This window comes from Perna viridis, chromosome 1 (genome assembly GCF_037379345.1).
Source record: "Perna viridis isolate PV_CMFRI_1.1 ecotype Kerala chromosome 1, ASM3737934v1, whole genome shotgun sequence".
NCBI classification, from domain to species: Eukaryota; Metazoa; Mollusca; class Bivalvia; order Mytilida; family Mytilidae; genus Perna; species Perna viridis.
In genome coordinates this window covers 58,366,043-58,389,533 of record NC_142445.1, presented here as the reverse complement: position 1 = coordinate 58,389,533, position 23,491 = coordinate 58,366,043, and the positions used below count along the sequence as shown (strand labels likewise).

The 23,491-nt window shown below is 32.4% G+C and overlaps 2 protein-coding genes across 4 annotated transcripts; one reads left to right on the top strand and one right to left on the bottom strand.

The window, feature by feature from the left end:
* The first annotated feature begins 40 nt into the window (after positions 1-40).
* LOC148629571 (inosine triphosphate pyrophosphatase-like) lies at positions 41-17,000 on the top strand. 3 transcript variants are annotated; one of them, XM_088553765.1, is made up of 4 exons: positions 41-165; positions 8,963-9,079; positions 11,381-11,573; positions 14,432-17,000. In XM_088553765.1, the coding sequence occupies exons 1-4, from the start codon at positions 160-162 to the stop codon at positions 14,722-14,724; spliced, it is 609 nt and encodes a 202-aa protein (XP_088409891.1). In that variant the 5' UTR covers positions 41-159; the 3' UTR covers positions 14,725-17,000. The 3 variants fall into 3 exon arrangements, with proteins under 3 accessions (XP_088409891.1, XP_088409899.1, XP_088409884.1); XM_088553773.1 differs by having other exon boundaries at positions 51-147; XM_088553758.1 differs by lacking the exon at positions 41-165 and adding an exon at positions 8,535-8,688.
* On the bottom strand, positions 16,909-22,212 carry LOC148629570 (annexin A13-like). The gene is made up of 9 exons (XM_088553744.1): positions 22,138-22,212; positions 20,731-20,821; positions 19,916-20,010; positions 19,526-19,639; positions 19,189-19,279; positions 18,677-18,825; positions 17,882-18,062; positions 17,514-17,626; positions 16,909-17,183 (listed from the first exon to the last, which is right to left on the bottom strand). Exons 1-9 carry the CDS (start codon positions 22,156-22,158, stop codon positions 17,055-17,057), a joined length of 984 nt encoding a protein of 327 aa, XP_088409870.1. The 5' UTR covers positions 22,159-22,212; the 3' UTR covers positions 16,909-17,054.
* Between the last annotated feature and the right edge of the window lie 1,279 nt (positions 22,213-23,491).

Here is a 23,491-nt window from a genome sequence, read left to right as displayed (position 1 = left end):
TGGATTTAATTATTATAACTTGTACGAAAATATTTTTGCAATTCTTTTCTGTGGTATTTAGATGATTAAAAACCGCGGGAAATATACTTCAGCACATGCACACAGCCAGTAGCTAGATACATGTAGTCTAAGTAGACAGTGTCATTGGTATAACAGTACATGAAAGTTATTATTTCTTATTTTTAATACCTTTATATTCTTATGATATGTCATAATTTTAGGCTTTGTCTATGAGGGACGGAGCTGAGTTTTAACCACCTTGTCCTTGACTACCGTGTGGCCTGTATGTCTGGCACGTTTAGCGTCAGTGGTTAGTAAACCAATGGATGGTGGTGGTGGAACCTAGCCTTCAAGACAGCAGACTGACCAAAGAACTTGGTTGGAGTACATGTACAGTGTTAATCCCTTTTGCCTTTGGGATTCCGCGCTGGTCAAAACAAAAAATATCTCCAGCGCCAAATCCCAAAGGGATTAGTACAGTGTATGTCCCACTAACAGTTAAGCTGCTGTGTTAATGCTCTCGCAGTACTTCAATACCACGTGTCTAGACCCTAGGTGGATCACTTACCCACAATGACCTTTTAACTTGCGATCGATTTCATATCACTAGTCGTTTATGTTTTAATGGTACTGTTGGATTACAATTATTTCTATATTTGTGGGACCATGATCAAATCCGAATTCAAGACTGCACAAAATTAAATTCATGTAGAAAATTGGGAAAATTTCCCAGTTAACACTAATCTCAGTTTTCCGCTTTATAGATGACATATTATCGTTAACCAATCCTAGTTCAGGGATTTTATACATCTCATCCACCCCAAAGAACTTGAGATAAATGATAGTACAGACACTGTGAAATCAGCCTCACATCTTGACCAACGGTAAAGGAAAACTGTTCAGGCAAAAAAAAATGTATGTTTGTTTCCTGTTTCATTGGCAAAAAAATCCGGGTAGGTAGGTAGGGATTTTTTTTAATTTTTAATTTTTGACATGATAACATATAAGCGATGCACTTAAATATGACGTGTGCATTATTTGTTTTGCATTGGCCCATATTAGTGTATTTCTTGAAATAAACTAATACTAAAAGTTGTGCCAAGACATACATGGTACACATAAAAGACTTATGGAATTAAAACATATGGTTTATAACCAGTGTTTGGAGCAACAGACGGTTCCGCATGCCCCCACCGTAATGGGTTGGACATAACAAGTCATATTTAATATTGTTGTAATTTCAATTGTAAATTTAGGACAGGATTGTAAACTTTAATAGGTTGCAAACATATATCAAGCTTCTACCTTAAGTGCAGTTGCCATCACTGAATATTTGGATAAATACTGTATATACTCGCATATAAGTCAGATTTTATGGAGTAAATTTTGAGTCGCTAAAAGGGATTCCGACTTACAAGTGAGATTTTGGCTGTGGGTTAAAAATTTTAGTCGGAGCAAGGGGGAGAATCAAGGTATTGACACGAAAATGACACTTACCTTTAATAGATCAGCACCGTACTTGTGTATTGAAAAAGTCGACCTATATGTTATATTTGTTATTGTTGTGTATGCTTATAAAGTGATGAAATAAATGAATATTTGCAGTTTTTATTTTTATTATGCCTTGGAACTAAATTATCTTTAATAAAATTTGTATTTCCTGTATAGCTTCTTGTGTTTTTTATTTTCACTTGCATGTCACATGGTTGTTGCATATATGTGAATACCAAAAAGATGGAATGAAACGTGATTAAATGATGTACCGTAGTTTACAAGAAATATTAGCAATGCTAAGAAATAATCAAAATTTTTTTTATAATTTTTTATTTTTTTCCAAAATTTTCAACATACAATATACATACAATACATTACACAATTATACATCATAATCATCTTTTAACACAATATGTATATATAAATGTTCAAAAATTGGTGTTTTTCAATTTATAGAAAAAGAATGAGCTACAGAAAGATAAAAAAGGAACTAGGGATAGCATATAGAAAAGATTTAGAAAAGAAGAGAAAAAAAAAAATTAAATGAATAAGTTGTTGTCCTGTTTACAATATTGACACAATTATGTTAAAACATTTTGGAATTGTTGCCATTTCTTGTTAAATAGTTCAACTCTTTTGTTTTTTACAGATAACATTTTTTCTATTTTATACATGTATTTAAGTTTTTCTTTCAGAGCAGTTAAAGATAACATTTGTTTAAAACAGCGTGTGTTATAAATATATTGTTTGATATTTAAAATTATAATATTATATGGTTCTCCCTTGGAAGTATATGATGTGTTTCCAAAAATGAAATTTAACTTAGTTAATGGTATGCTTATGCCATGTATCAAAAACCAATTATCAATTTCACTAATAACATTTTGTACAAACTCACAATTCCAAAATAAATGCTCAATAGTTTCTGGTTCTACATTGCAGAATGTACAAGCAGAATCATTGATAACATTTATTTTAAATAAAAATTTGTTTGTGGCTATTATACGATGGTTTATTCTGTATTGTAACCATTGCAATTTCGTATTATTTGTGACTGTAAATGGTAGCACAAAAATCTTTTTCCAATTCAAAGAATCGTTATCAAGTACTTCAGTCCACTTAAGTTGTCCTTTTGGAGTAGAATCATTTTGGTTTAGTACTTTATACATATCTCTTGAGCCCTTTTTGCTTCTTAAAATAGTTTGCAAAAAAGATGGAATAAATGGACGCTGTAATTTACAGTTTCCTACATAGAAAGCTTTAGCAGCATGTTTTACTGCCGACATTATACTATTATACTTCATAAAATTAATATTGATTCCATATTTGTGTTGTAACTGTTCCAAAGAAAGATATGATCCATCATCATTTATTAAATCATTTATATAATGAACACCATTGACAAACCAATCTTTGTAAAAAACAGTTGCACCACCAATCTTAATTAATTTATTATACCAAACTGGATTGGCAAGAAAGAACTCCCAATCTACATGTTTTTTCTTTCTCCAAGACCATTGCCCAGGAATTTAGAACATCTTTCCAAAATTTATTTTTAAGTTTTTTTTGAACATTTTGTACATATCCATCCCCACAATTAAACAGTTTTTCAGAATCTAAAGATGACATAAAGATACTTAGCCACTTTGAATTATTTTGAAAAGCTCGTCTTATCCAAGTAGTTTTTAAAGCTGTAATGAATGAAAACAGATTAATCATTTTAAGACCCCCATCTTGATACTCTTTTTGCAACACATCTTTCTTTACTCTACTGATAGGAGAATTCCATATGAATGTAAAAATCATGTCATTAATTTTTTTGATAATATCGCTGCTTGGGTTAGGTAATGAAATAATAAGATGATTTAACACAGGCAATATAAGTGTTTTTACAACTGTTATTTTACCAATGACTGTAAGGTTTCTTTTTGACCATTGATTTATTAAGTTTTTAATTTGTACAAGTCTTTCGTCATAGTTCAGTTTAATCATTCTATCTAGATCAACATCAAAATTCAGACCAAGGAGCTTAAATGATGTTTCACCCCAAGTAAGATTCTTGTTTTTGCACAAGATATCTTCACAATATCTTTTACTTCCAATCCAAATTACTTGGGTTTTGGAGAAATTAATATTCAAACCTGAGATTCCAGCAAACCAATCTAATTCTAACAATGATTCTTGTAAAGATTTTTCAGTTTCGTCTAAAATTAATGAAGTGTCATCTGCGAATTGTGACAGTTTATGTTCAATTTGTGTAATGTGAAGTCCATTAATGTTTTTATTACCTCTAATTTTTATTGCCAGAATTTCAGCGCATAAAATGAAAAGATAGGGAGACAGTGGATCACCTTGTCGACAACCGCGCTCTATATTAAAAAAATCTGATAAGTGTCCCCCCTGTATTACTGCTGACTTAATATTACAATAAAATACTTTGACCCAATTTATGATACTGTCCCCAAAATTGAAAAATTTCATAACAGTCTGTAAAAAATCCCAGGAAATAGAATCAAAGGCCTTCTCAAAATCTATTAATAACAAAAGCCCTGGAATTTCATGTTCTTCTGTATATTTCATAATATCGTATATAAGTCTCAAGTTTTCTGCAATGTATCTCCCACTTATAAAACCAGTTTGATCTAAGTCAGTAATTTTATCCAAAACTTTTTTTAATCCATTTGCAATTGCAGCAGAACCTATTTTATAAATTGTGTTTAATAAAGAAATTGGACGCCAGTTTTTTAAAAAGTGGCGTGGTTTATTTCCTTTTGGCAAACATGTTATTATGCCTTGTTTTTGAGTTATAGAAAGTTGGCCTATAGTAAAAGCATGATTTAAAGATTTAACTACAAAAACTTGCAAGTCTTTCCAAAAAAATTTAAAAAATTCAGAAGAGAAACCATCTGACCCTGGTGTTTTATTATTTTTCATATTTTTTAGCGCTACTCCAGCTTCTAGTAAAGTAATTTCACCTTCTAATATATTCTGTTCCTCATCAGTTAAAACATTTTAGTGATTATTTCTTAAATCATTTTTTAAATTTTGAACGTTGACCTCAGCATTTATATCTCTTTGTCTATACAGATTTTCGTAAAATAATTTAACTTCATTTAGTATTTCAAATTGATTTGTTACTACACTACCATCATCTCTTTCTACCTTGGGTATAATTTTACTTGTAAAATTTCTGGATTCTAGACCACAGAAATAATTTGTAGGCTTTTTGCCCTCCTCAATCCATTTAGCTCTTGATCTAATGATTTTACCTTTTATTTTATTTTTTCTTAAAGATTCTAGTTCCTGCTTCTTATTCTCCAAATTAATTAAAGAATTTTCGTCCAAATTAGTTTCTAATTGTACAATATCATTTTTCAACTGCTGTTCCTTTTTTTCATTTTCCTTCTTTTTATAACTTGAATAAGAAATAGTTTTTCCTCTTAATTCAACCAATAAGATTTCTAAAAACAACTGACTATCTATTGTAAATTGAATTTCAGAATTAATTATACTGTCAAAATTATCAAAATTATATACAAGTACTGCATATTGTTTTTTAATTTCATCAATTTTTTCTTTTATAGTGTTCACATACTCCTGATCGTACAACAAAGAATTGTTAAATTTCCATAGTCCTTTTCCCCTAACAAAAGGGTTGAATTCTAAATGTAAAACAATCATGGAATGATCTGATCTATAACTAGGTTCAACATTACAATTTTTCAAATTATTTAACATATTATCTGTAAATAGAAAGAAATCCAATCGTGCCTGTTTAAAAGGGGTCCTTTTCCTCCATGTGTACCTCTGTAAACTTGGATAAAGCTCCCTGAATGGATCAATTAAATTTCTTTCTTCTATAATTTCTAAAATAGTATTTCTAGCATTAGGATTATTTATATTGACATAATTACAATAATCAATGACTGGATCTAACACAAGATTAAAATCTCCACAAATCACATAATATTCATTTTCGAAATCTTCAACTAAAGATATAACATGTTGAAAAAAGTTAGGGTCATCTAAATTTGGCCCATATAAAGACACAAGAGTCATTTTTATTTTGTCAATCAAAATTTCTAAAATTATATAATTTCCATTTCTATCTTTCTTTTCTTTTATAATCTTACATTCAAAATTATTATTAACGAGTATAGCAACACCTCTAGAATTTGAGGTATAAGAAACAAAGAAACATTCATAACCCCACATAGATCTAATACTGTTTTCAATTTCATCTGTGAAATGTGTATCTTGAAGACAATATATATTGTATTGCTTTGATTTCAAAAAATTAAATACATCTTTTCTTTTTGCATTATCACGTAAACCTTGACAGTTAACAGATAATATCTTCAATGAACTCATTAGGTATTATTATAATATAATAGCAAATTGTAAATATATGTACATAAAATAGACACAAGTAATAACACAATTTCCATCCTACACAGGACAACTAAATATAAAGCATATATAGAATAAAAGTAAGTCAAAAGAAGAAAGCATAAAAGGATAGAAAAAGAAAGGAAAGAGTATAAATCTTTGATTGAAATGAATGAACACACCAAGTATACCAAGGTATTACATAGTAGAAAAATAAAATAAAAATACAAAATCAAGATACCATGCATCATGATGCATTTTTCTCAGCTTTGCAGCACAAATTAAGTTTGTAAATCTGAAACCCTGAAAATTTTTAATCTTCAATTTTAAATGAAAATTTTTTTTTTCTTAAAATTATATCAAATGAATATTGTTAAATACTTTTCAATTGTTTACTTTTGTGACGTAAATCCGAATATAACAAATCAATGCACAACCAAAACAGTAAATGTAAATTAAAAATTTTCCAGTTATCTCCCTTATCTAACTAGCTACATCTAACATTGCATTTAATGTTCTATTTTAAGTCATGCTATAAAGTATTTAAATGAATCATCAAATCATTCCTTAGCAAAAGCACTGAAAAAATAAGGCATGTAATTCAATTGCAGAAAAAAAAATCTGAATTCAAAAAATACAGTTAACTCACAGTTTACCAAGTCTTACATTCTGATCACTTCCCTTGCCTAATCCTCAAGTTAATGTCATCAATAATTAAAATTTGATTTAAATTGTAATAAAAAGACGTTAACATTACTATTGTTTGTAATTTCATTACAATGTAATGATAATATGTATGTTGTATATGCCAAAGAGAACTGTCTTGATGGACTTAATTGAAAAGAAAACAATGAAAGATGATTACCGAGTAAAAATGATTATAACATTAATGAGCAGGGATTGACACTAACAGTAGTCTGATAGTCCTGTGCCACCTTAATTTTGGAGTGGACTACTTGAAAAATATTCATGGTAGTCCTATGGGCTGTCTAAATTTTGTCTTATTTTTCATAAGAACTAAGATCAGAACCATCATTACTGTCTGCAGACTACCTGTTTTACTTTTGATGTAGTCCTGTTGACCACAAAACAAAATTAGTGTCAAACCCTGATGAGCAATCAATCCTTTGATCACCTTAATGGGTAATTAATTTATTAAAATCCTTCGATCTCAATAGGTGTCCAAGTTTTGGTTAAAAAATTGTTCTTCACAATTCTTAGTTTTTACTTATTGTAATGTGGTCATTAGTTGTACAAACAAATTATCGTAAAATGGTGGTCCACTTGCTTAGTAAACATTGAATGATGACAACTCAAATGGCTTGTTATATTATGTAAATCATTTCAAATATGTACAGAGCAATTTGATTATGTTGATTGGACACAACGCACGCCCTGGATGTAAAAACTTTCGCAGCACAAAAAAAAAACAAAAACAAACACATGATCATTCTTCACAGTTTCCTCCAAAAATTGTGCCCTTCCTTACAATTTCACTGATTGTGTTGCCTATAAAAATTCTGTCTGACTTGTAAGCAGGTCAAGGCTAGATTCCAGAATTTTTTGGCCGAGAAAGGGTTCTGACTAAAATGTGGATCGACTTGTAAACGAATGTATATGGTACACATGAAATAGGAGTGTGAAAGATCTGAAATCATATACTTATATTGTGGGACCTCATACTAAAAGTGGCAAAGGGAGTTCATGAGAACGGAAAAATGTGAATTATAAACTACTATCACATGATCAAGAAACTACTTTTGGTAAAAAAAAATGATGCTCAGATGATGGTATGAAGGGCAGCTGAGTAAATGGAACACAAAAATAAATAAAGCATCTTTCACAATGATCAGGAAATAATTTACTGGAAAGTGTGCCAAGCATGGCTCAATGTACCGGGTATAAAAAAATGTTCAACTACAATGTAAAGAGAGGAGTGAAAGGGGCAGGAGCTAGGATTGAGTGGGACCAGAATAAGAAGTTGGGTTGAGGATGTGGGAACTACTTCTTAACTGTCATGAGGAGTGACCAGGTGAAAAATACTAAGTAAACAATAAAAACTATGCACAAAGGAAGTTTATCAAGTTGTGGGGCCAATGGAGAGGTCAATAGTTGAATGGATTATTTTTGTTTTTTGTTCAATGATTATAAGAAGAAAAGAGGATAAAATACTGGGAGACAACATGTATAGGTATTTTTGTATGTTGTCATATATCTTTAAAGATGCCCTCAAAGAAGTTGGGCTGTAAATTTGTTTTCAACACTACCTTTTTCTGAATCTTGTAAAGTCAGGAAAAGTGAATGATTTTACGTGACGTTTTTACGTTATCTGATTGTCAACCGATGTTATAATTGAAAAATGTCCCAAGATTTTTAGAGGCCTGTTTGCAGCGCCAAGTGAGATACAAAACAAATGTCTGTTGCAACACTACCTACTTCAGAATAAAAAATACTGAGGAGTTCCAATCAACTAGGCTGATGCGGATCAGAATAAAAAGAAATTCGGAACTGGAAATGATAAAAATTCTGAAATTTCAGATACAGAAAAGATTTTTTTACGGAAATTTTAGAAAAAAAATCCAGGTCAGTTGGGAAACAAACATTTTTTTTTAAATTTTTTTTTTGGCCTGACCAAACTATACAAAAAAGGCGATGACTTTCCATTCCTTTCATTTGTGGCACTTCCCTTCAGCACCTGTGTATGGAGTTTTCATATCGAAATTATACCATATGCCAAAGCTTACCTTTACTACGCAGACTTTCGGTGTAGTGCTAGACTTCTTACAATTGGGCTTCTGGAACAGGGTAATGTTGCTACAAGATTGAAGTTGTCACTACAGAAGTTTTATGGTCATCATCATGAAATCATGGATTGTTACGGTGTATCCATTTGCACCATGAAAACTGATTTGTTTAGTGTGTCATAGCTTTTTTTCCCCTCCAGTCTACCCTGGACTGTGTGTGTGTTTTCCATGTCTGGTCTTGGTCCCTTGATTACATTCTTTTGATTTCTGATAGAATCTTGGTTCCCTTGATTACTCATTTACTAGACTTTAAGTCATTGCACAATCATTTTCAGATTTACCCCTGTCTTAGAAGATTTGTGATGTCCAAGCAGCCAATAACCTTAGTGACAGGAAACAAGAATAAGCTAAAGGAGTTCATAGCTATTTTAGGTGAAGATTTTCCACACCAGGTAATTTATATGCCAGTATTTTAAGATGCAATGTATTATGTAATACCAGTGTCCATCTGTAGTACAAATTTGCACAATAACTTAATATGCTGCCCCCAATTTTTGTGAAACTTCAGGAAATTATTTCTTTTGACTGATGTGAGCTGTGCAGCAGTTTCAATCTAACTTTAGTGAAGTGTTTCTTCATATTGTTTAAAGTTCCTTTTTAATTTTTGAAAATTTGTGTTATTTTGATGTAGAGTTATTCATAAAAAAGAAGGAATTGTGCAATTTCTGACTTTAACTCAATAGCAGTTGCACCTATTTTCATTAAACTTTACTGAATTGTTTCTATTGATTGATGAAAGCTCCCTTTAAATTTTCAGAAATGTCGGGCTTATCCCCATAATTGCACAATAACTTGATAATGCTTCAAGCAGTTTTCTTGAAACTTCGTTGAATAGTTTATTTATATTAGTGTAAGGTTCCTTTTGATTTTGATATATATATATATTTTTTTTTATTTATTTGAGCAAGTTGTACAGTAACTCCAAAATGCTTTAAACCACTTAGATACATGTAATACTTTGGTCAAGTATTCATAGTGGTTGAAGGCCCCCTTGAAATTTTAACTAATTTTGAATATTTGATTTTTGAAGTATAGGAATTTTTTAATTGAAAAATGGGGGTGTTTCTGTTTTCACACTTTGACTAAAAAACAATTTCATCAAATGCCACAAAACTTATAGATGGCCATGTGAGTATTGCCATTACTGTGTGTTTGTTGTTGGTTTTCAGGTAACTTTTTCAAATATTTTCTCCTCTGAAACTACTTGACAGAAAGTAGCCAAACTTTGCATGAATACTCCTTACGGTATTTATTTTGGAAATAACTCAGTAATAGTTGCTAAAATCTGGCATGGAGTAAAATTTGTTAGCACAATAGGATGGATCTACATGTCTGCCTAAATTGGCAGGTATAGCAAATATCGTCCCAAAATAAACAATAAAGGGACTTACAAAAGCTTAATGTTTGGTATATCAGTCAACAGTGTATCATGCGCTCATGGCCCAGCTCTTTATTGGAATTAAAAGAAAATGGTTCCACCAAATGCCATGACAATGGTTTATTTCTTTTAATCTATGCTTTTGATTTTTTTTATCGTACCTTACAGATACAGAAACAAACTTTTGAGATCTATAGAAAGCAATTGTCCGTCTGTCTGTTTGCCTGTTCACAGTGACATACTTCCTTTTATAAGTCTTATTGCAAGTATATTTAGGTTAATTGACTGCTTCCATTCTGGGTAAAATATACCTGGTAATCATGTGTAATACATTTAAACACAATCAAAATTCACAGCTTGAATTTTGTGTCCATATTGCCCCATCTATTCAGGGTTCAACCTCTGTGGATATATCAAGCTGCACTCCTTGAAGCATTTTATTACAGGTTTTTTATTTAATAGATTGTCTACATTCTTTATTTTGAATCCAATTATTTAAGACTGATGTTTAAGGAGTGTTATCGAGAGCTGTTTTTGCCTTGCTTAAACAGGTTACTAACTGGTTTTGCCATTTGTTAAAGGATCTTCATTTGCTACAAATTGTGCTTTTTCATATAAGATCCATTGTATATACTGTCATGCTTTATCAATTTAAATCCCCAAAAAGTAGTGAAATAGGAATATCATATACTCCTTATTTTACAAAAATTATATGCCAAAGACATAATTGTGATATATGATTAAATATTTAAACATGGATTTAAATTTTCACTATTTAATAACTTTTCTAAAATCTGCCAAAAACAAAAACAAATGGAAAATTACACATGCTTTTTTATTAATGCTGATTTGTTACTTTCAAGGGTCTCTGCCAGCATGACATGGAATGTCTTAACTGATTTTGACTCCTAATAAACGTGGCATTTGGAAATCATAAACAATAATTTTACGTCAAGTTGGTGGAGGCACTCAAAAATTACAATTAGTTTCCAAAAAGTATGGCACTGTGCCAAAGTATAGGACATCATATTTTTATATTTTTAATCATTGAAAGATGATATGCTTAAAATGTGGTTGAACATTCTAAATAATTCATTTGACATTCTAAACAATAGAAAAAAAAAACTTCTCTCTATCAAATTTCTAATTTCCAGTCATGGGAGGGGGTGTTTATGATACTCAATTCTTTCTAAAGTACTACAATTGAAGATCCCAAATTATGGACTCCCACTAATTTGACCCCTGTATGAATGACTTCAACTTAAAACATTGTGGTGTATATGATTGGGAAGTTAAGCAGTTGAATTTGTTTAAGGTTGTAAATCAAGATGTAGATTTGCCTGAATATCAAGGGGAACCAGATGATGTAGCCAGATCTAAGTGTGAGCTAGCAGCTTCAAAGGTCAAGGGACCTGTCTTAACAGAAGATACATCTCTTTGTTTCAATGCATTGAAAGGAATGCCAGGACCTTACATCAAATGGTTTTTAGGAAAGATTGGTCCAGAAGGTACATCATTAAATAGATTTCCATGTTAAAATGCTTTTATTGGGTTCATTGGTCGGTTTTCATTTTATCACTGATCATTTTGTTTGCAGCTCAGCCATATTATGTATGGATCATTCATAAGAACCAGAATAAACTCACTAGACTTAAATCTAAAACATTGAGGCAGCAATTGTGATTACTTTTTGCATAACCAAAAAATTATGCATCAATTTTGACCGAACATATGGTACAAATGTATACATGTACCTCCATCAGGCGCGTAGCTGCCGTTAGGCAAAAAAGCTTTTGCCTGCACTTAATTTGCCTTTTTTTTTTTTTTTTTTTGTGGGTGATAAAATACATCCAGGAGAAGCATAAATGATGCTCTAAAACGCTTCGGGGGGTGGGGGGGGGGGGCTTTTCCCCCCTGGACCCCCTACCTAACCTTGCCTATTTTGCCTACACTTCAGTTTGGCCTCAGCTACGCACCTGTCCATCTGTCGGACTTCAACACTTTGTACAATAACTCCAAGACCCTCAAGTAGCTCTCCAGCTGAGAATCATGCTATATGTGATACATGGTTGGGAAGTCTACATTTTTTTTATTTTTGATATTTTCCTTAAATTGTTATAGTAAACAGAAATTAACATGTGGTTTATCATATAGGTCTTGTTCTTAGGCAAAAGTAATATATAGAATGTGCTGTAGAATTTAATATTAAGGAATATAACTCAGTAAATGATACTAAAATACAATAGAACTTAATGGATTTTCAATGTGGATTATCTCCTAAGAACAGACAGACTGGAATGAATAATTATGCATTTCATTTCATTTCGTTGGTCTGTGTGTCCGAAGCTTGTGGACGCAACTTCTCAGAAACAGCTGAACAGAATTTCACCAAATTTTGTAGGATTGTTTGTCACAGTGTGTAGTTCACCATACATAACCGCTATTTTGATTCAACAATTTTTATTGGAGTTATGGGACTTTGTTCATTTTTCACATTATTCACTATAGGAACACTTTGTGGACGCAACTCCTCAGAAACCGCTGAATGGAATTTGACCAAATTTTGTAGGATTGTTTGTCACCATATGTAGTTGATCATACTTAACTGCTATTTTGATTCGACAATTTTTATGGGAGTTATGGGACTTCGTTCATTTTTCACATTATTCGCAATAGGAACACATTGTGGACGCAACTCCTCAGAAACCGCTGAATGTAATTTGACCAAATATTGTAGGATTGTTTGTCACCATATGTAGTTCATTATACTTAACTGCCATTTTGATTCATCAATTTTTATGGGAGTTATGGGACTTTGTTCATTTTTCACATTCTTTTTTTGCGGATTTTTTTGTTGATGTATGAAGAATTCTTAACCTAACTTAATTTGATTCATTAAGATACATTAACCTTGAATTGCCACATGGACTTGTGAAAGCACATAAGTTTTGAATCTGCTATTTATACAAGTGTCAAACATTTGTAATTCAACTCTTTCTACAGCGGTGGGGGACATATGGCTACGCGTAGCATTCTTGTCATTTTAACACACTTATAAGTTAAATTCTCTATCCTATCACTTATACTTTACCATTTATAAAGAGAAGTGAAGAGTGGTGATTTTAACCTAGTAAAATTGGCTGGAAAATTAAAATTGATAAAAGTGTCTAGTTCTTGAAAATCTAGTGTTTAGGAAGTTATTTTCTTAAGCTGATATTGGTTTTATTTTAATATAATTATAATGTAGGATAAATACTCTGTTAATATAGCTTTTGAATGTAAATACACATTAACTTATGGATAGATTTAAAAATGGGGAAAAAGGTGAAATGGAATTTGTAAATGTGTGTGCAGTTGGATCAGTAGTATGGATTGACTTTCAGTTTATACATATTAAAATAGGATAGTTCTTAATAGTTTTTATGTTGTTTGTTGGGGTTTAACGTCCGAGCAGGAATATTTTAGCTATATTCAGACGACGAACATGAAATGATGAAATGAAAAAGGGTTGGGACACAAGAACAATGGGGGTCGACAAATTTTGATTGCCACTGGAAATAGGGTGAGGTGGGTAGGGTCGGGCAATTTAGCCTCCTGTGGCGGAGCCCTATGGTTCCTACTCCGGGAGAATACCACAGTAGGGTTCTTTAACGTGCGAGGAACGTGGCATCTTTCCCAACACATTGCACCACTATGGTTTGCAGTCAGGTTTTCAGTATTATAGCCTGACAACCCCATCATGTTACACGCCAGGGGTACCCCATTCCACCACCTGGGGCACACATCCCAGTTGCTCTGTGGGCAGAGCGCCCTAGCCCCCGGCTAGGGTTCTGAGCACTATTTAGTCGCCTTTTACGACAAGCTTAGCGCTGCTGCAGGTCTATTCTTTTGACACCCGGACCTGCACTGGGCTAATAGTTTTTAATATGCAATGTATGATCACAATTTTATTTAACATTATGTGATCTTTAAAATTTTGTTTATGCTACAATTATCACAAGAATCGAAAACCACTAGTGCTATAGGCACTTTGATTTTTCTAGTTGGTCCAAGTTGATTTCAAAATTGAATTTTGTTTGATTTTAACAAACAATGAAGTACAGGATATTTTTTTTTGCAATATTGAACCCTGTATTTAAATTTTGATTTTGACCAAATCAGGTACAAAAATTTAGTTAACAGACATTACAATTAAAATTCTGAAATTTGTTTAGCTTGAATGTAGCTTCCAAACTTACCTTAACTGTTTAAGTTCTAATACAATGCATGTAACTTCATGTTATTGATAAAGGGTTTTATTAGAATCACTAAATGGCAAGAATAACTGAAACTAAGATTTTAGTATTTTTGTTTTTTTCACTTACAGGTTTACATAAAATGTTACAAGGATTTGAAGATAAATCTGCCTATGCTCTTTGTACAATAGCATATCACTCTGGCATTGAAGGGTCACAGGTTATACTATTTAGAGGTCAAACTGAAGGTCAGATAGTTGAACCTAGAGGACCCAGAGACTTTGGATGGGATCCGTGTTTTCAGCCTGATGGCTTTACAGAAACTTACGCTGAGATGGCAAAGGATGTAAAGAACTCTATCTCTCACAGATACAAATCTGTTACTGCCCTCAGAGATTGCTTCATTAAACAAGCTAAACCCTGATGTTTTATCATTATACAAATTACAACATCAAGTTTTAGCTTACTTTTAAATAAGACTAAGTTTGATATTTTTATTTTATTTTTCCTTGCATCTGATTGTTGACTGTTGTTTAGTTTCTTTCTGCTGTTATTTTTGTGTTTTATTTTCTACATGTATGTTCCATGTTGTTTTTATACTCACCACACAAAGTGACAAGGTATTAGTTGAAATCCTCCAAAAATTGTGTGTCTGTTCCACGATGGTTTCAATGATAATGATTTAGTAAGATGTAGGATTTATTTCAAACTTTGTGAAGTCATTGATTATCATAAAATACATACGTTGGAATTATGGTTATCTTTTTTTTAGACATTAAAGAATTGTGAATGTTAGTTCTTTTTGTGAGTTGTGGAGTCTGTGATAACACAATGTGGCAGGAATATCAATTAACAGTTTAATGTCTCTTTAGATTACCTATAATTTTTATTTTAGATGTACAGCAGATTACTCTTACATCACAATTGTTTTGTTTTTTGTGTTTTCTTTTTTTTTTTTCTTTTTTTTTTGGAGGGGGGGGGGGGGGGTTATGCCCATATATACATTTTGCTGAAAAATGTGGTACATTTCATTTGTTTCTTCATGTATTGTGTAATTACTCTGTAAACATTTTGACAGATGTTAGAGGATTGTCTGCACTATATTTGTTTTCCTGGAGAGAAGCTCTCTTTTAAAGTGTATTATTTTAGCTCACCTGGCTTAAGGCCATGTGAGATATTACAGTCAGTTTGCATCCGTCGTCGTCTGGAGTAGTTAACTTTTTTTTTTTATTATTATTATTTTCAAAATATTTTTGAAAAATATTCCCAAACTCAAATTTCAGAAAGTATTCTATGTCTTGTCTGGACCTGATTTATATATTTATAGTTCACATTGTTTAGGAAGTACTGGTTTGAAAATAATAATTTTTTGCTGCTTTTCCTTTTTAAAATGGTTCCAAATTTGATGAAAACTAGTATAGGTGTAGTAGTAGAAAATATATTCTTTGATAGAGCTGTTTTAATACCTTTGTGCTTGTAAAATCAATCACCAAGCACACATAGATGGTCATAACAACAACAGTAGTTTTTCAGCATGAGTGACAGTATAATACTGAAAGAAAAACAAGAAATAAAATTTGTCCTCCTGCCCAAACTTTTCCAGAAAATTTGGATAAGAATCTAGGAATTTTTTTTTTATTGTGGTCATATATAGATCAAGCGTAGAACGTGGCCGCTGTTGCTAATTTTAGACCACAGGGTTCAAATCAACAAGTTTTACATATTTCTCAAAAACTGTAAGAAAAATTGGAAAATAAATGCGACTTTCTTCCTTCAGCTTGAAGAGCTTTAACATCCATTGGGTCAAAATTGTTGAACAACTCCTTTTTAAGAGTTATTGTCCTTGAAATATGAAGAATGAGTTTCTTGGGTTTTTGGTCAATATCTTGAAAACTATTATAGATAGAAAAATACTTTCAATTGATGAAATGATCCTGATGATAATGCTTTCAAGTCTTTTTAAGGTCAAAGTTGTTGGCTGACTCCTTGTTAGAGTTATTGCTCTTGAAGGGCAAAAGTTTAACCAGGTGAAATATTCAGACTCCTAGGAGCCTCTAGTTTTTTAGTTTCATGTTGCTGACTTAACAAATTTGAATGATGCAGAAACCTGGATTAGTGTATCATGTATATTTAGTATTATTTCAGGTCTTTAATGTCAATTGTTATTTCACTTGAATTATGATATAAGATTTCCCAATAAGGACAATTCAATGCAATTTATAACCAAATTTGATAAGTTTGGAATGTCAGTTAAATATATGACAAACTTTTATGTGAAGTCAGTAAACCATTTCATCAAATAAATTGTATGCTTTGTCCCCTTGAATATGAAGTTCCAATGAGGATATTTTGGAGTTCGAGTCTGAGAAATTTTCATGGGTTTTGACCTAAAGGCAAAGAAGAAAATAATCTGGACACCCTTTGAATTTGAAGGTCAAAAATCAAGGTCATTATGGACATATATTACTTGGTCAAAAGAAATCTCTGCAAAAGTTGACCTACTTTAAGGTTCCCTTGTTTTTAAAAGAAGCATTAAATCAGCTTATACACACATGTCCATGTCTAAATTACAACCATTTAAGGTTTATACAGAAACAATAATACTATGCTTGTTGTTCTGAATTACATGTATTAGAAGTTCTTAGTTAACAAATGTGTTCTTGGAATACAGGATTAATAAATAATACACCAAATACTAAACATTTGTTTGTCATGAGTGTTTAATAGAATGTCTGTGTTGAATTCTGATGTTTTCTACAAATCTGAGCCAGCTAACTTCAGAAGGAGTTCTCTGTAACTCCCAATTGTATCTTCTTTTATGGCCAGGGCCAAACCTTTCTTGTATTTCTCCATGTACTTGTTGCCAATATCCTGAAGGTCAACCTGAAAGAATTTTTTATTTAAAATAGAAGACTCAGTTTGTACCATATTTAATTGTAGAGTCTACTAATATACAATATTTTGTTCCTAACAACTGTAGCATTTTCATATTATGAAAATAATTTTCATGGTAAAGATTTTAGAAACAAAATTATTTCACTAAAGTATATGTTCCATTTCTTATGTATTAATGGACAGCTGATGGTAGGAGTAGGGCTAGTTGGGATCATTTCTTCTACAACCTTATTGGAACTATATTGAACTTCTTTTTCCAACAAACATCATGTCAGCTTCGACCTTTTAGGTTAATGTTATGCTATCCAATCATATTACCTCACAATGGGACAATACAAGTTGTATGAGGCGATCATCATCCGTCCCTGGACCACACATACTTTCATAGAAACACAAAGCAAAGTAGTCCAGTGGATCTTTCACAAATCTCACTACAAAAAGGAAAATATAAATATATATATCAAGGGAGACAATTCTAACAAAAACTCTTTACCTGAGCCCACAAATTACAAGTATTAAGTCATAGATTTTACTGATCTTTAAAAGAATGATTAGCCTAAAAAATTTGTTTAGTACAAGACTGAAAGCAGGAAAGTATGTATATATAGAGAGATGAGATCCTTGTCTGCAATGATAAAGAGCAATAACATCTCGGCTAATTTCTTTTTACATCCCATACCACTCGCCTATTGATAAAAATGCCTTGCAGACGTCTCCGCTCATTTCATCAGAAATCACAGTCTCTATATCTTTCTGTTCATCAGTTCTGTAAGCCTCAAATAACTTCTGAAGGTGTGCTTTACTTCTCTTTGCCATGATTCTGTTGAAAACAGCTTCATCTGTTCCAAACATATCCTTTGTGCCTGCCTGCAAATAAGTTGTTGAATGCTAGTTTCGGCCATTAAAACGATCCACGCCTCCTATTTTTATATAACCGAATAAAGTTCATGATGCATGTATCATTTGCTGATGGCAAAGTTCTTCGTTTGTTTGCTTTTCACTCCCACTTTTAACACCACCCAACGTCTCTTGTTCAACACGTTTTACATTATGGTTATTTTATAAGTGGTATCAGAACAACTCCCATCTTTAACCAGGGAAATATGATGCAAGTTTGATTCAATTGTATAACAAGAAAATGGTTGAATTTGAGTCCTTGGATTCAACGTAGAGTATTGTACGACTTAACGCCAAGGTGCATTTGAAAGTTGTTCTTTTAAACCAAGTGACCTTGTATATGCTATGCGATTCATACTGGTATTTAAGAAAGAACTCGACGTGTACTGAACAATGATGGTGATTTATGCATCATTACACATTTGATTATATTATACGCTGTCTGAAATATATTTTGTCGATGGGAAGCGTAGCATCTCGTGCAGTCAGCCATGTAAATTCACTGTAACTGGCTTTCGACTTTGAAAATCTCTGATTATCGGGTTAATTGTTAAATATTAAAAAGTACATGTGCTGAGTGATACCTGTTTAAGATCATTCACATCGTTTTCCACCAGTTTGGAGTCGACTGTTTGGTTCTCATCTCTATCTCCCTGTAAAAGTGAAATCAGTATCCTCTGAAAATCTCCACTTGTTTCTTCTCTGATATCAACCTCAATGTCTCTGTCGTAAACTGAAATGTATGCGCTACATGTCAACTTTGGTTAGTACTAAGGCCGTTTTCATGGAGTCCATTTTGAGCAACATGGACTCTTCTGTGATTGCATTAAGAGTGAAAAAAAACAGTAGTTATTTATAAAATCATTTACCTCTTATTGACCGTCAGTCGAAAATAGTTTCGTTTATTGGGCTAATAAATGCAGAAGCGTGGCTGATATTTTGGAAAAGGTATCGCTAGCCTATTATCAATTTTTGCAACAGAAAATGTACGAACTTTAGAGGAGATTGTTTTAATTCACCGTTGGATCCTGAAGTGCAGCACCACTTTGTACTGTTTCACATAGTTATTGTTTAGACATATCTTGGTTCGACTCACCTCTATTGTACACCTCTTTAATCTCATTAATATCTGTGTTACTGCGTGAACTGAGAATCTCGGTTAGAGTAACTTCTTTTGTACCAAATCCCTGTAATAGTACAAGTAAAAACAATGTACACGAATATTGCGTACGTTACGCTGATACGCAATGAATATATGATTTTGAGGTTAATGACACGAGTCTCACGAGGGTAAGTGAGTTGGAAATCTCGTAATTATAGACACTTGCTACAAGTTGTCGAAACTATTAAATGGTGGAAATAGAATTTTTCACTTCTTAAATCGATCTACGAAGGAATGGTCATTGAATATGGTACTTTTTAATAGCTTTTACCTTCATTGCTTCATGCAGACAGTAAGCATCGAACTCTCTAGACAGTTTTAGTCTTCTCACACATAAAGTTTCAAAATGTCCCGACAACTCGCTTTGTAAATCATCTTCTAAATCCTGAAATTGAAAAGGATTTTTAGTGGTAGTAAATTAAGATACATTGGTGTAATATTTGACAGAACACTATCAAGGGAGCTACTTAAATCACTTCGAAGACAACCATATATGATAGCGATATCAACACAAACTATCTAAGGGGATGCCAACATAAAAAGAAGTTGACATTCTATTGTGTGCATTTACGTAAATTCTTTCGTGAATAGCGGTCTTTAAATGAAGTGCTTACTTCAGCGGAAAAGTACCATTAATCTGACTAATTAGCACACGACTTACCCTTCCGTACATTGTTTTGTAGCAGCGTTTAACTCTTTGTAGTTGTTTGTTGTTGTGACTAGATAAGACATCAATTATGACTTTCTCATCAGTACCTGTAATGGAACATTTTATGATAAAGCATTCTTTGATGCCCTTTTAGAATTGGCATATAGACTTATGTTTTCAACATTCCTGAACTATGTAAAAAAATGATGGATGAGTAGGAACAGAGTACCATCATCTCTAATCACTTGATTACCCCTTCGCATTTCTCCCACTTAAGTAGTAGCCCCTCAGAGGTCAACAGACATGTCCATAGGCGTATGCCAGACGTTACTTATGCTTGAGAAGTATTTTTTTATGTAATAAAAATTTAGAAACACACGAGTGACTCGTTTCTTTGTCAGTCAGAACCTCCCTCTTTGGATTAATTTCCGTGGATCCGGCTCTGATGTCAAATTTCATTAATAGTATAGGACATCGAAACGATATCTTAACGTGTTTCTATGATAATTTAGTGTATGACTAGTCTAATGTAAATACATTCATTTGTAGTACATGTATTATTATCCCTGTCAGTTCATGACTTTTTAAAATGTTCAGGCTATTTTTTTTTTATTTTCAAGTAATTTGATTGGTCGAAACTTGAGTTGAGGAAGGAATTGAAGAAAATCTCAATTTTCAGATTTTGTTTTATGAAACCGGGCCTGGTTTCTTGAAATAATATATACAAATAATGAGAAGCCTCGCGCTTAAAATTCACACAATGAACGGCTAGAGTGATTTGTATAGATTTCCATAATTCTCATAATTTAGAAATACATTATTCTTACCAAATCCTCTCATTGCTTTCCTCAATTGTTCACTGGTATTTTCTAGTGCTGTATCCGACATGTCAGTTTCCTCTTTACCTTGTATGGTACCCTTAGAATTATATGTATTTATATTGTAATTATTCTTCGAAAAAAATACTTGTATTCTCTAAGTAAATCTGTAGTACCTGTCATTTTTTTTATTTCCGTAAATCACAGATTAAAGTAATTGTTAACTTTTCAAAAATGCTGAATTTATGTTGTGTGTGTAAGATTTCTTTTTTTATTTGTTTGTCTGTTCCTCGCTTGATTTTAGTAATGGAATCTGTAAGAATCAGGCAAAATTTAGAAAAAAAAATGATCAGAAAAAAAAACACGAATTTGACAAAGTAGGCGCATAGTTTATGGTCTATCGTAGTCAAAACGACATTCATTCGTTCAAAGTTAAAATATAATAATAGGGGGAAACGCGAGTTATCTCCCTTGCTGAAAATTGCTTGTTTGTTTGTTGTTGGGGTTGTCCGAGCAGCAATATTTCAGCTATATTCAGACGAAGCTGAAAATTGCATATAAGATGAAAATTGCATATAATTTACTTCTCCTACAACGTAAGAAATTGGAATTCGTTCCTCCTTACCCCAACCAAGTCAGAAAATAGCTTGCCAGATAACCTCTAGAATTGCTGGGGTAATAATTTACATTCGTGTTTACCTCGAAATACTGACACTTTAAACTAAACGTATGCCATTTAACTGCATTTCATGTTCAGTTTTGAATAAGATTTCATGGAAAGACTTATGTGTTCATTAATTCCACCACGATTCATTCAATGCCTGACAGAGAATAGCACTTGAACTTTTGGTACAATTTAACTCGCAAGAAAACTTACAGGTTTTGTGACAAGTAAATATATATTTTTTAATTTGCTTTTTTATATGTAACATACAGTTCCTTTCAAATGATCGTTGTTAACTAAAACCTTGTATTTAGAGGAAGATCTTTGTTAAAAAAGTATTTTTTTGGCGGGGGTTGATGGTGGTTCAAAAGAAACCATGTTAAATTTACACAATAACGTAAGCAGCTTCTCAAACAAACAAAAAATCTTATGTCATTCTCGCTGTTGTATATATAGTATTGCGTGTGTCAGCCAAGGAAATATGGTGTCTTGATAATGGAAGCTATAGCATGGAATCTGTTAACTATACTGTCAAATATGAAGAAGCCTTAATTACCATTAAAATGATACTATAAAACACTTATAGATCATGTGATTGTTTACATTGGATACCATACCATGTCCCATTCCGGGCTCATTGAATACGGAAGCAACATTTCCCCATGAATTGTAAAATGCTTTGTCCTCAAAATTGTAACCATTGACTATAATTGACCAGTGTTTCCCTCAATTAATGTATTAACTATAATTACCTGACAGTAATAGGCCGCCATGGTGGTTCACCTGTTATTTATATTGACGACGGATGGGGAATACTGAATCTTTACTGATGTGGAAAGATCAATAAGCTATCCTACCGAAAACCATTTACTTTTTATTAATGGAAAATATTGAGTTCTTCAATACAGAGGCTCATCGCGCCGAATATCAATAGTTCGTAAGACATTTAAATTCAGTGCAGTTTTTAAGTTAAAAGTGCATAACAAAAATAATTGCTTGCCAATTACGACTCAAACATTTATTATGCAATTTACTTATTTTCTCCAAGAAAGCAACTTTCCCATTTTTCAGTTAATTTACATTTTATGTCCATTGAGCATGCACGAAAGCTTGAAACCCGAATAACTGCTTTGAATGACTTTTGAATAGTCAAAACAATATTTTAATACTGGAAATCGGGCTACAAACAGCAGAGAAAAAAACTGAGACATGTTGAAATAGAATTTGAAAGGATCTGAAATCTATATTAAAAAGGGTTATGGTGATAGAAGACATTCATTAAACTTTATGGTAAAGTGGGTGTTCTTTAAGAAGATACAAAGCAATAACTATTGGAACTGACAAACTGAAGAATACATATACAAAAATGACAAATGAGTATATCCTGAGTGCCCAGACTAAATCCATGTTCTGCGACTAACAGTCGAGTGAGGTATTATTATTAAATCTGTCCGTCCGAGAGAAAAATAGTTTTGTTATATACCAAGATTTTTCGGTCTAATATTATGCCTGGACTAGCTCAACCTAAAAACGAGTCTCTGTCCTTGCCCAAACCCCTGGTGAGTATTTGATCATAATTATAGTTTGTCAATAAATTCAGTGAGTATTTTAGAAATATCCATTTAGATGCTCAAGTGGACAAGTGTTTGGTCACAAGAATACAGTTTTTCTTAATTTTTCTGCTCATCTCCGATTGTGTTATACAGATACAGATACAGACACGGTTATCTTCTTTCAAACAGCGTTCCTATCCCCCAGGGGCGAGTTATTTTCTATTTTTTTTTCTTTTTCGTCATAGAAATGCTTTTGCCGTACTTACTATGTGTTAAGGTGACGACTACTTCGACGACCTCGACTTAAAACAAGACAATTTGACAAATAGTTGCAAAAAATGTCGGATTCTTATTTAATATTAATACGTTACGATGGTCGTTTTTGTACATTAGTCCTATTATATTATATACATGTGTATCTCCGTAAAAGATGATGTTGAGTTACAGACACTCTCGGCATTATTTTTGCGCATTTTCTATATTCTCGATCGACTATTGCTATCACTTGTCTCTGTTGCGTTAACAATTTTTCAAAAATCTTCTCCTCTGGCTC